Source organism: Anabrus simplex, chromosome 1 (assembly GCF_040414725.1).
Source record: "Anabrus simplex isolate iqAnaSimp1 chromosome 1, ASM4041472v1, whole genome shotgun sequence".
NCBI classification, from domain to species: Eukaryota; Metazoa; Arthropoda; class Insecta; order Orthoptera; family Tettigoniidae; genus Anabrus; species Anabrus simplex.
The window spans coordinates 397,595,413-397,609,784 of record NC_090265.1 but is presented as its reverse complement, the minus strand read 5'-3'; the positions used below and the strand labels follow the sequence as shown (position 1 = coordinate 397,609,784).

At 37.0% G+C, this 14,372-nt stretch overlaps 1 protein-coding gene across 4 annotated transcripts in view; it reads right to left on the bottom strand.

The window, feature by feature from the left end:
• LOC136856841 (DNA-binding protein Ets97D) overlaps positions 1-14,372 on the bottom strand; it is a 208,405-nt gene that overhangs the window by 155,779 nt on the left and 38,254 nt on the right. For 3 of the 4 annotated variants that reach the window (XM_067135015.2, XM_067135018.2, XM_067135017.2), the window contains exon 2: positions 10,974-11,073. In XM_067135015.2, the coding sequence (XP_066991116.1) occupies positions 10,974-11,062 (89 nt within the window). In that variant the 5' untranslated portion in view covers positions 11,063-11,073. Of the gene's footprint in view, positions 1-10,973; positions 11,074-13,681; positions 13,739-14,372 lie in introns of all 4 variants that reach the window. The other variant, XM_067135016.2, reaches the window with a different exon arrangement.

Sequence of the window (14,372 nt, the reverse complement as noted above, 5' to 3'; positions counted from 1 at the left end):
ATACAAGTTAAGAGCAGCAATGTATGTAAATTTTAATTTGGTACTAAGAAGCAATTTTCAAACCAATAATTTTTTTAAATATTATTATTACCATCATTCTTGATATTATTAAAGAGCAGATTTTTATGTTCTAAAACGTGAAAAATAATTATTTGTATGGCTAAGAAACCTAAAAATATATGATGAAATTAAAAAATATTCTCCTTTAAATATCACATAACCTCTCATGTTCAAGAGGTAAATAAATATAAAGTTTTGTATTAAAATATGGTACTACCAAACTTGCCTCTTAAGGCAAATGGATGCCTATATATGGAAAAGTATACAGTACGGTAGATTAATTTTTGATGTGCCTGACTAAATATTACGGTATTTACAAAAACTGTAATGTTTTGTTCAACCACTGCAAAAATGAACCTATCATCTTTGAAAAAATTGTACCAGTTCGTACTCGCCAATCACACGCTGGAATATTAGTTGCTAGAAGTAGTCTCAGAATGATCACAAGTATAAAGATTGGACTTTCAACCTAATCAATACTATTATTAATTATAAGGTACTTAAAACCTTTTACATTACATGATGTGTGGGTTACTGTTGTCACGTCCTAGTTCGTGAACCCTGGGCAGCGGATGAGTGGCCTAGTAAGTGGTCCTGAGAGTAGGGGATACCAGTTACTATGGAATGGTAGTGGGCATCTCGGACATATTCTGTGTCGCGGCCCTAGGACTATTCAATCCACCGATGGTCCATAACCCGTTAGAGGAGAGATCCTCACTTGGACTATGGGTATGTAGGGTAGCATCCTGCTTCATGAATTTACCAAGCTCAGAAATTTTAAGTAAGCCTCGGACCTATGGGAGTAACGGAGTCCAACTCCCATTTGACAGGTGAGGGACTCCTTGGAAACAACTTGGCGAACGAAATGGAATTTCATGGGGAGCTATCAATATTAATGGGGCTTATGGAAGAAAGTAGAACTGGCTGAGTCAGCAAAGAGGATGCATCTGGATGTGCTAGGAGTAAGTGATATTCGGGCAGGGAAGATAACAAGGAAGAAATAGGAGAGTAATAAGATTAGCATGGAGTGTTTGTAAGATACCTTCAGATTGGACAAAAGCAATAATTGCACCTATCTATAAGCAAGGGAACAGGGAGGATTGCAACAACTATCGAGGTATCTCATTCATTAGTATACCAAGGAAAGTATTCACTGGCATCTTGGAAGGGAGGGTGCGACCAGTAGTTGAGTTGAATGGTAGGATCAGATTTTCAGAGGCACCAGGTAATTGAAAAATGCTACGTGAGGAATAGGCAGTTGTGTTTATGTTTCGTAGATCTAGAGAAAGCATATGACAGGATACCAAGGGAAAAGATGTTCGCCATACTGGGGGACTATGGAATTAAAGGTAGATTATTAAAATCAATCAAAGGCATTTATGTTGACAATTGGGATTCAGTGAGAATTCATGGTAGAATGAGTTCTTGGTTCAGGGTACTTACAGGGGTTAGACAAGGCTGTAATCATTCACCTTTGCTGTTCGTAGTTTGCATGGATTATCTGCTGAAAGGTATAAAATGGCAGGGAGGAATTCAGTTAGGCGGAAATGTAGTAAGCAGTCTGGCCTATGCTGACGACTTGGTCTTAATGGCAGATTGTGCCGAACGCCTGCAGTCTAATATCTTGCAACTTGAAAATAGATGCAATGAGTATGGTATGAAAATTAACCTTTCAAAAACTAAATTGATGTCAGTAGGTAAGAAATTCAACAGATTGGTGATACAAAGCTAAAACAGGTCGATAATTTCAAGTATTTAGGTTGTGTGTTCTCGCAGGATAGTAATATAGTAAGTGAGATTGAATCAAGGTGTAGTAAAACTAATGCAGTGAGCTCGCAGATGCAATCAACAGTATTCTGTAAGAAGGAAGTCAGCTACCAGACGAAACTATTTTTACATCGGTCTGTTTTCAGACCAACTTCGCTTTACGGGAGCGAAAGTAGGGTGGACTCAGGATATTTTATAGGTTAAAAGTAACAGACAAGAAAGTAGCGAGAATGACTGCTGGTACAAACAGGTGGGAACAGTGGCAAGAGGGTGCTCGGAATGAAGAGATAAAGGCTAATTTAGGAATGAACTCGATGGATGAAGCTGTACACATAAACCGGCTTCGGTGGTGGGGTCGTGTGAGGCGAATGGAGGAGGGTAGGTTACCTAGGAGAATAATGGACTCTGTTATGGAGGGTAAGAAAAGTAGAGGGAGACCAAGACGATGATGGTTAGACTCAGTTTCTAACGATTTAAAGATAAGAGGTATAGAACTAAATGAGGCCACAGCACTAGTTGCAAATAGAGGATTGTGGCGACGTTTAGTAAATTCACAGAGGCTTGCTGACTGAACGCTGAAAGGCATAATGGTCTATATTGATAATGTATGTACTTAACAGAACCTTGATCTTTTTCAAAAATAACATATAATATTAAAACACTACTTATTCTTATTTTAGAGAACTAATTCTTACATTGATATATTGTAGTGCTAAAATTTGTTGGATGAGAAATGTAAAAGTCTAAAATTATTCAACAGTTCATTATGATGTCACTGATCTTGATGTTCAATCACGGACACATTCTTTTTATTTCTGTATTACTATATTAAACACTATTATTTTAAGTGCTAAAAATGTCTTATTTCTAATGTAAATGGTACTACGTGTTTTTATAAAACTTGCGTAAGTAGGAAGTCTATGTTTTCTAAAATTTTAATAATAAAGTATCACATGTCTTGATGTTTTTAACATACTTTGACTTCTACAATAAAACAGGTGCGAGTTGTTGTGTTTTGAAGGGGTGAATAAGTTTAAAATCTTCATGTTTTTTTGCTCAAGATCAAGTTGTCTAAGTTTAATGCCTCATTATCAGAAGTGGGATGGTGAAAATGTTCCCTTCCTCATAATTGCAATCTGTTGGAGAATTGTGCTGTGTTGGATTATCAATATAGAAGAAAGAAAAGATTTCCTATTAGAGAATATCAATGAAGCATGTTATAAAAATATTGTAAGTGCATGTTACTTTCTTGCTGTCTCTAGCCTGTCACCTGTATACTTGTCGGAAGCACGCCGTGCACTGCCTCGTGTACGACAGTGGCTAGCTATTGCGTCAGTGGAGGGGAAAGGTGGTGAAGCAAGGGAAAGGGCATGGGGATGGACTGGGGTAAGAGGGTGTGTGTCCTGCATATTCTTGGTTGTGTGTTCTTGTTTCTGTTTATTAACTCTCTTTATGTGCATGTTTTTTTAAGGGAAGGAAGTCGGCAGTGAAAAGGATGTTTGTTTTTTCTGTTATTACGTTAAGATTAAAATTTGGGTTAGCAACCATATTCCTCCAACATATTGAGCAAAGGGCCCTTACAATTTATACTTAGAACTGCCATATCGCTTTCAATGTCAGAAAGTTTATGTTTATATTCTTCTATGTGTTGTCCTATGGGTGATAAACAATTGTGTTTAGCAGCATTTACATATTCATTATACCGGATGAAGAAACTCCTGACAGTGCGTCCATAACTGGCCTCACATTTATTGCATTTTATTCGGTATACTCCTGAGTGGTTGTATTTGTTGTTTTCATTAACAGATTTAGTATTATGCAGGATAGTGGCATTATTGCATGAAGTTTTAAAGGCTATTCTTAAATTACGTCTTTTAAAGATGTTGGTTATGGGATGCATATTAGCATTGTTAGAAGTAAAAATTACAGTCTTTCTTTGATTTGTTTTCTTTGATTAATTTTGATTTTGGCTGCTGATTTATTTTTTGGATGATTTTTTTGATCGAATCTTTGTTGTATCAATTTTGTTTAGCTATTTCATGGATTAAGTTTAGTTCGTTTTTTAGGTTTTCGTGTGATAAGAGTATATTAAAGGCTCTGTATAGCATGCTGTAGTAGGCTGCTTTCTTATGGACGTTGGGGTGAGTTTAATCTCGTATTATTGTGTTTGATGTTTGTGTGGGTTTTCTGTATAGTGTATTTTATACATTAGGTAATATTCATGACTGATGACATATGTCTAGATAATTTAAAATGTGGTTTATTTCGGTCTCCATTGTGTATTCTGTGTGAGGGCCCAGTTTGTTTATCTGTTCCAGTATGTTTTCCTCATCTGTGAAAATGTTGTCCACAAACCTACACCAAAAGAAAATATTCTCTATTTTGCTGATCTTTGTTGTTTGTAGATAGTATTGTGAAATCTAAAATAACTGTTAAGAGCAAATTCTACCACATTTACAAATTCTTCTATTTTTTAAATACTTCAGCCACTATAATTTATTAGATTGCTTTCTATTAGTTTTATTGTTTCTCGTATGGGTATATTGGGGTATATATTAATAATACCGTATGACGCGGTACTAAACTGTGATAGTCCTCATTTTCAATTCTTTTGTGATTTTGCAAAATTCTATTGAGTTCCGAATTGCCTTTTTAGCTAAACATATGTAGTGCTTCTTAAGGAAAATTTGAATGAAATGTGATATTTTGTATGTTGGACTTGACCTAAATTTATGATGGGTCTCACAGGAACATATTCCTTGTGAATTTTAAGATATGATTTTTTGGAATTAATTATGGCTAATTCTGAGATTTCTTGTTTGTTTAGAAGGAAATGTGTGTTTTTAGGTTTTTCTGGATTTTAGTGGTTGGATCTTTTTGTTTTATTTGAAATGAGTCATCAAGGAAGCAGTGTTTGGTTTTAGTAATGTACCTATTTTTGTCAATAATGACAGTAGTGTTACCTTCATCTGCCTTTGTTATTAATAGGTTGTTATTCTTAATTTTATCTTTAATTTTCTTAAGTGGAATGCCGTCGATGGTATTTCTGTTGTTATTGAGTTTGTTAATGTATTGTGTTAATCTTTTCTTGACTTCATATCTGATTTCGTTTTGCAGATCGGATGGAATTTTGTTTAGAGCATTTTTAGTTTCTGCAATAATGGTGGTGACATTTTGGATAACTGAAGTGTTTTTCCAATTGTGTTTTGGCCCCTTACTCAATATATTGGTTTCTGTTTCGTTAAAGTTTATGACTTAAGTTTTTAATGGGCAGCTGGAATATGTTTACTGTCTTCATATGGTTTAATGGGGTTAATTTTTAATGGTTTAATTTTTGTTGGCGAGTTTTTCTTGTTTATGTTGGGTTCGTGAACGTCTCAGTGCATTTAGCTTTTTATTTAATGTGTTCTGTTTACGAATTGCTAAATCTATTAGTTTATCATGAGTAAGTTGTTAAAAATTGTCCCAATAGTTTTGGGGCAAATCATAGGATGCTTTAAGATGTGTTACGTAGAGTTCTGTATCGAGAAATTGTTTCTTCCTATGGAGGAATTTAATCTCGTCTCTTAACTATATTTTGTTGATCTTTATCAGTGTACTATGTGTTTGAGTGGTGTTCCGGTGTATTAATATGTCTTTTGAGAAAATTTGGTGTTAGATTATATGATAGGTGTTCTCTTAGAAAAGCCATATTTTTTATTATATTTGTTATTTTAATCTTTAGGTTCTGATAACTGTAAGTTGTGCATTTTGCCTGGTTGGCTTTAATATCTTAATCTATTAGTTTCATGTCCCGTATTCCAATTATCAAAAATATAAAGATTGGATGCCTTTGCTGGCGAGATGTAGTGTTTACAGTGCACTATGTCTTCTGGTATGGGCTATATCAAATTTGTTACTTTCATTGACCTGTCTCAGTCTCATCCTTGGCTTTGACAATACGAAAGTGACTGAGGTATGAGTGATGCTAGTAATACCATTGCTTATGCAGCCGGTCCCTGTTATGAATGGTGTGAAAATATGCATTTCAGTGGGCTTGGCAGACTGATATGTAATAGCAGCGGCTGGCTCAGTGAGGAAAGCAACGGGAAAATACCTCACTCCTCATTTCCCTAGTACGCCTCTTCAGTAACGCCTAGGTTATTTATGATAGCTGTTGGCGGAGCTGCAGAAGATCAAACCAGCCTTCAGGCTGAATACCCAACATACAAACATATAAAGATTGGACTTTCCACCTAATCAATACTATTTATTATCAGGTACTTACAACCTTTTTTACGTTAGAGTACCAGTTTCATTTTCACGCCCTTCGCTCATTTACGTATAAAAAAACAAGTTGCCTCAGAATCAAAGAGTGTATCGGACAGTGTTCAACTATATATTTGCTTTTGCTGTGCGCCACTCCGCAGGCCGGTGAACTAAGGAAACACGAGTAGCTGTGACGTCACTGCGCTGTAAGCGCTGAGCAAGCCAACCAGTTGATTACTGCAGTACGCGCTAAGCCGCTCTTCCGTTTACTTGAAGTGTTGTTTATTATAATAGTGCGGTGACTGTTTGTTGAAATGCCTTCCTGTAGTGTGTACGGCTGTAACAACACAGCGAGTAGAAACCGAAAGTGTAGAGAGAAAGACATACATTTCCATAGGTTTCCAAATCGAAATAAGTCACCTCGAAGGTTTAGCAGTTGAGTACAATTTTGCAAGAGAAAACACTTTTCTCCAGGTAAGGGAGCCACTGTGTGCTACCGGAAGCAAATGTCCCAATATCATCAGCATTATTGTTGTCAGGCATTCTGTTTGAACCTTTTCGGTCATTCTGCAAGTTCGTTAACTTACATATGATGTCACAAACTGTATATGATAGAATTATTCATAGAGTAAATGGTCCGATAGTGGAGGGTGCTTGGAAGGTGGTGGTGGTGATTATTGTTTTAAGAGGAAGTACAACTAGGCAACCATCCTCTATATAACCCTAATCAGAGGGAAGAAATGGAAGGGATCTGACACTTCAAAAACTGAAGATATCGGCCAAAGGAAGACAAGAACCACGAAGGGCGTGAAAATGAAAGACTCCCTAGGCCTCCATACGTAATACCATCGGGGTCGGAAAAGAACAAGAATTGACCAAGGGAGGTCGGATAGGATAGATGAAAGTGAGGAGCCTGACACAAGTAAGTGGAAGCAATGCCAGGACTCAGCTGAGGGCCCCGTGGTCGCCAACCCACGCTCCAAAGTTTAGAGCCCCTCGGGCCGGGTGCTTGAGATCAAGAAAGGACTAATGTTATCGATTGTTTGAAAAGCAGTGCCAAAGCCATTTGGTTAACCGGAGATGGGCAGTACGATTATCCCGGCTTTTCAGCCAAATATTTAGTGTATTCACTAATGGATATAAATACAGGCCGCATAGCTCATTTGGAACTTCTTCAGAGAGTGATGGTGAAAGGTGATCTTGAAAGGGATTCGTGTGAAATTGTACAAGAAGAAAATTGTAATATAAAACTCTTCCTTTCCGACAGACACAAAGGAGTAACGTATTTACTGAGAATGCAGTATCCTGATATTGAACATGAATTTGATGTTTCGCACATATCAAAAAGTCTAATGAAAAAGATGAAAGCTCTTGATAAAAATCATCCAGAAGTTCAAGTGTGGAAGGCCAGTATAAATAATCATTTATGGTGGGCAGCACAAACATGTAATGGAAATAGTTCTGTGTTAATCGATAAATTTACGTCAATTTTGCACCACGTAAAAATGAGCATAAGTGGTTAGAAAACGGTGAATGGAAATCCTGTGAGCACAATACATTAACGGAGAAGGAAGAAAGAAAGAAAATGTGGATTAAAGGAAATTCAAGTTCATATGAAGCCTTGAAGAAAAGGTTTCAGATAATTTTTTTTTTTTAAGATGTGGAACATATAAAATACTACGTTCACACCAGAAGCCTAGAAAGTCATCACAACCTTCGTTTGAAATACGCTCCTAAAAGAGTTTATTTCTCGTACAGAGACTTAAAGCTCAGGTCAGTGATTGCTGCATTGGACTATAATTGGAACATCAATAAATTGAAAGCTGGTATCAAAACTCAGTACTCAAAATCAACAGGAGCCTGGGTAAAACAGAAATATGAGGCGTCAAGCGATGGATGGAAGAAGGCAATAATGAACAAAATAAATCTCTTGCAAACTAACTACAGTAGAGCCTCACCTGACGATCAAGCAATGGATCTGTTACTGCCTAAAAACATCACTCCAATACCTCGACCTTCCAACGACAACCTGACCAAGAAGCACTTCTCACGATTTCACTCGTAACAATAAATGAGGTACCGTACTTCATGTCAAAATAATACATTATCTATATTTATCATACAAACAAGCTTAGGAAACTCTTACATAATTCTACTGTTTTAATTTCATTTTTTCATTTACAGCTTGAAGCCTACATAGGTGTCATTGGGTTCCGGAAATGTGTTCCTTATGGTGTTAACACATGATGGTATGACAACTCTGTTCTTTTTACCAATCGCAGTCCATGAATTTACCCACGAAGTGAAGTGTTTGTAACAAATAAAACGCCCAAGTTCTATTTGATGGATTTAAAGCTGTCAGTAAATGTTTCCTTGCCATGTTCTTTGTTTTTAAGCTCATGTTATGCCTTGTCATTGTCAATACTTCACGGTCTAAGATAAGCCTTGTAAACGAGGGATTTCTTGTTATACACATAAACTTCTCAGATTTCACTGCTTTTACACTGTCTAATTCACAACAGCATACGCTTTCTTCATCCGTATCCATGATGGTACATTCATTACATTTACACCAAATTCGCGTGCCGGCACGGCCTGTAGTGTTTAGCATATCCATGTCAAGATCGCTATCTGAATGGACATCAGCAAAAGTCGTTCACCCTGGCTCATACTGATAGGGACAAATGATATTGACATCCATTATAAATAAAAATAAACCCACTAACACTGGCAACAGAAGAACACGGCAGTAGCAGGTGGAGTGCGGGAAAATATTGCGCGAGTTTACTCCCAGCGTCAAGGCTGCCAGGTAGACTCTACAGCGCAGTGACGACACGACCAGTTACTACTTCCGCACATAACTTGAGAATGGTTGGACATAGAGGCACCGGATTAACGGCATTGTTATTACATTCCCATAATACATATTTAGCAATAAATAACGAAATATGTATTTTTGTGTTGTGTTCTCCTTTCAGAATCTATTCTTAAGCGTTGTGTTAAATAATCTTCTGAAATAGTGGCAAGGACAGGAATTGTACCAGCTGCCGAAGCCTGTTGCACTCATCTGGGGCAATGATTAATGACCGACATGTGAAATTAAATGATATTGGAGAGTTTTGCTGGAATGAAATATGACAGGGAAAACCGGAGTACCCGGAGAAAAATCTGTCCCACTTCCGCTTTGTCCAGCACAAATCTCACATGGAATGACCGGGATTTGAACCACGGAGCCCAGCGGTGAGAGGCCGGCACACTGCCGCCTGAGCCACGGAGACTCTAATAATAATAATAATAATAATAATAATAATAATAATAATAATGAAATGTCGTATGGCTTTTAGTGCCGGGATATCCCAGGACAGGTTCGGCCCACCAGGTGCAGGCCTTTCTATTTGACTCCCGCAGGCGACCTACGCGTCGTGATGATGAAATGATGATGAAGACAACACATACACCCAGCCCCCCTGCCATTGGAATTAACCAATTACGGTTAAAATCCCCGACCCACCCGGGAATCGAACCCGGGACCCTCTGAACCAAAGGCCAGTACGCTGACCGTTCAGCCGAGTCAGACATAATAATAATAATAATAATAATAATACACAAAACTATTAAGGAACATTTCCTATTTAAATACTCACATAAATTTGAAATAACAGACAGTTTTCATTACAATAATCTTAGAATACACTACAGTTCTTTTCTTACATTTCTTCTTATTGAATGCAGTTTGGACATAAGTAGATGACATGCGTTTTGCAACATAGTCAATTTCCTTTTCAGAAGCAGCTGTCCCAAATTGTACGACGTAAAAAAGTTGTCACCCGCAATATTCTGGCCATGTAACTCAAAAGTGAGATCAGATACTACCCTCAATTCCGAGATTTCTTTCTGGTGCTACTCCAATTGCCTGCTAACTCCAGAGGTACTCTTGATGATGTCCGAAGCTGGGAAGTGACCATGTCGTGCTGTTGGATGCAACTGCCATTTTATATTCCCAATTTTAGAAAGAAAAGTGCCTACACTATTTCGTACAGGCTGTGGACAGTTGTAATTGTCAACAGAAGGCACTCTTTCACATGCATTACTGACACGATCTTCAAACTCAGAAATCAATTCTTCATCCGCCTATTCTTCCAACTCATCACAGTCAATGGTCCTTTTTTTTTTCAATTTGCTTTACGTCTGCAGATTTGCTCTTTAAGCTCTGAAGTGATACTTGACATCAGAGACTCGCTTGGACACATGGTAACAATGTCAGAAGAGGATTCTGAAGCAAGATCTCATAAAAACAATGGCTGGATTACAAGGCAAGATGGAAGGACTCAACAGCAGAAGTTACTAAAGAAGTCGATGCAAGTACAGTCCCTGTGCAATGAAATGACAGACGTTTGTATACAGCCTTACCCTGAGGCACTGTAGAAATCGGAACAAGGGAAAATCAAGGTATTCTGGGAATATTCTGAAGCATGAATCCATTCAAAATCGTAACAAAAACCGACTTAAAATGTCTTCCAACTTTAGTACTCTAACACAGTACCACAGCATCAGTAACTCACACATAGGAACTCTACAAGGAAGACAAAATTTGCAAAAATTCGACAGGCATGCTGTGACCACTCACATCTAGTTAAAGCTGATAATCCTGTAACTTTGTCCCTAAAAACAGCTATCAACATTCATGGTTTGTTAATAAAGTTAACTGCATGACTCAATAGCAATGACAGAAAAAAAGCTGGTGTCTCTTCAAAGGCATGAAAAGTATACATAAACACTACCAACTTTCTTACAAAATTACACTATCTTATATCAATTACTTCAGTTCCCACAATATGCTAAAAAAAAATCCAACAAAATCAACAATATCAGAAAGAATCACAAATAAGCTTGCTTACCTTTTCCTGCCATCAGACTCAAGGGTATATATCTTTCTTCCATTTTCATCCACTTTAAAAATAAAAACTGCATGACCCTGGTCATCCATTCTTACTCCATCTAAAATGCAAAATCATAAAATACTAAGCAATTCCCTTCTATGCCTTAATGATAGAAGTAAAACAGTCACAACAAATTTCCAACATGTTTAATTAAATTTGTAATGAGCTAATATACTATAGGGTCTAGTTCAAAATTATATCCACACAATTATCAAGAAAAAATTACATCAATAAACTGCTTTTCCAGACCTAATGAAGATATAACTAAGTTTTGAAAATATGTTACTGGCTTTCGGAAACACCTTGAAAATAGAAGATCTAATGCACATCTTACGAGACATAACCTTGTAGGTCAGATATACTCTTAACTAGAAATGTTCAGAACAAAACTTTCTTATAATTTACTTTTATCTGTGTTTATACTAGTTGCAACAACTGTGCATCACAACAAAAAGTGATACATGCCTTAACATCAATTTAAACCATCTAACCTACCAGTGAAAACACACAATCAAAATGGTGTTTTAAGACCTTAACTAGCTTCATATGTCGAAGGATTTTGAAATGTTAAACCAGTTCCAGTAGAGCAGATTAATAGCCAGAGGTGATTATAAAAGGAATGAATTAAAAATCTCTTCTTTCAATTTGAGTTCTTCACAGTTATTATAGCAACTGTCTGAAAAACATTCCTCTTCTACCTTTTGGAATTTTTTCTATGTGGATGGACTGTTAGATGGAATTGGCTGCTAGTCATTTTACAGATTTGGGCAAATAATTGATGAGTAATTCTACCTCTCGGTCAAGAAACATTTTTTTATCTTCTACAATTTAGAGTTTGATATCCCTTCTATGTGGTCAAAACAATGCAAGAACCTCTCAATGATAGTGTCACACATTCATTTTCTAATTTTCAGTTCCTTTGCTCTCTACTGCTTGTTGTTTAAAGGGGCCTAACATCGAAGGTCATCGGCCCCTTTCAGTTCCTTTATTATAGATGCATTCTAATTCTTAACTGTCCAAAGAACGTGGAAATGTTTACAACAGTACATAATTTCAAGGCACAGACTTTTCGACAACGAATTCCTTTACCTGTCCATGTATCTAATTCATACAGTAGGACTGAAAAAGTGAGGCGACTGGGAAAAAAAACCCAGATTTGTTTAATAAATCTTTTTTTTCCAGCTCAATAAAATGAATCAGGATAATGGAGAGATATTGGATATATATATATATTTAGGACAACAACAACATTTCTGTATTACTGCTAAGATCTTTGTCATGGCAAATAGCTCCCTCCGAGGATCAATGGTAGTGTCAGCCTCCCGATTCCAACATCACAGTTTCAAACCCAGCAGAAGTACCAATAGTTTAATTTAAATTCTGTTTTGAAAGACAGAAAAAAGTCCATTTGAAACTCGATGTACAATGTTGGCATATAGAAGGTTAGGAAAAAGAAAGGAACCACAAGAGAAGTACTTTGTTAAGAAAAGTTCTAATGTTTCAATAATTAAGGGTATACACTGAATTTTAACATAAATGTTTTTACACTTCTCAATAATATTCAGCAATTCATAATAATAGGTAATTAATAGTAGTGTCTAGCTAGGTAATCCTGATACAGAATGGAGTAGAATGTATTGCTAGAGACAATAAATAACTCGTCACCGCTGGGGTCCAACGGCTTTGGACAGATGAACGTCTCAGGGAGGGTGATGGTCCCGCAGTTGGAGGAAATGCCACTGTAAACCATCTGGTTCGAGGCAACAACCCAATCAGTACCAGCTTCAGGTCGAAGAGGAGAATATATTCCCAAGGGTCGGAGACTGGACAGCTCTGGGCAGAGCTTGAATCAAGCAGTATGGTCAGGACGCTGCAACACAGAAGACAACGGAAGAAACCACTGCATAACTAAATCTCTAGTACAATTGACATGGTTGGAAAACCAATAACCACCGGCCCTCAGTTCCAGGCAGACCTTAAATGGTCAGAGGGTGCTAAAAAATTCCCGGCCAGCCTTGTAAATGTGCATGTGGTATGTCAAGGAATATGTATGAAGTGGAAAAGATTCATAATACGAGTCAAGACATGAGGCAACTGCATGTTGATGTTTTGAGCATCAGTGAGATGTGGTGGAAAGGACAGCAGAGAATGTGAAATGAATGACTGGAAGATTGACTACACTAGGAATGATGACAGAAATAATCGTTATGGTGTGGGATTCATTGCCCACCAATGAATGCAGCCATCTTTCAACTACTGCATACCTCACTCAGACAGAGCCGTCATTATTAAGCTGAGCAAAAAACCCTACCCCATTAATATCATCCAAGTTTATGCACCGACTAGCAACAATAGTGAATATGAAGGTGAGGACTTTCAAGCTCAATTCAAAGAAGTTTTAAAGAACATAAAAAAGAATGAATTAACGCTCATCGGGGGTGACCTCAATGCAAAAGTAGGTTGGGGGTAAGAAGATAATACATGGACACTTTTCGTCTTGGTTTCAGAAACCCAAGAGGGGATCAATAGATGCAATTTTGCAGAGAGAAAAAGCTAATCATCACAAATATACTGTTTAAGTTACCACCCAGACAGAAGACTGGAAAGCTCCATCAGATTGCACTGATAACGTGTTGATAAACCAATTGATTTTATTCTAGACATACCCAGGAGCAGATGTGAATTCGGACCACAACCCTGCAGAGTGTCAACTAGCAACAAAGCTGTGGAAAGAAAAAAAAAGCAAACATTATGAGCACATACATGACTTGAGGGAAGTATGAATGGCCTATCCCACTAATGTTAAAACTGCTAACTTAAAGATTTCCTTTGTTTTTTTATTTTCTTGAACACTCCTTTTGCTCCTGTCATAATGAAATGTCATAATTAATACACAAGATCAATAATACACAAGCACAACAGAACAAAGAATGAAAAAATTACATATGTTATACCAAGAATATTGCTTGTACAACATAAAACAAGAACCACAACTGTTCTGCCAGTCCTACCAACTTATGCAGCAAGATTTCGACTAGAATTAAATCAAACCACAGCCCTGCGGGGCCTTATAGTTCTTGAGATATTCATTTTAACTAACCAATGGTTTATGAAATCCTAAAAATGTCTTATGCAGCTAATTAAAATGAAAAATTAAATATTGCTCCAGTCAATCAAATTTAATAAATCATCTACCAAATTAATCAGCAAATTCCAAATAATATTTCTGCATAAAAAGCAAAACGTATAATTTTTCAACAAAATGGCCCTTAATGAAAATCAAGTGCGAAGACATTCAGAGTCGAGTAAGAGAAGCAATAAACAGTGAGGTGGTGGCATTAAATGCCGAAGATATGG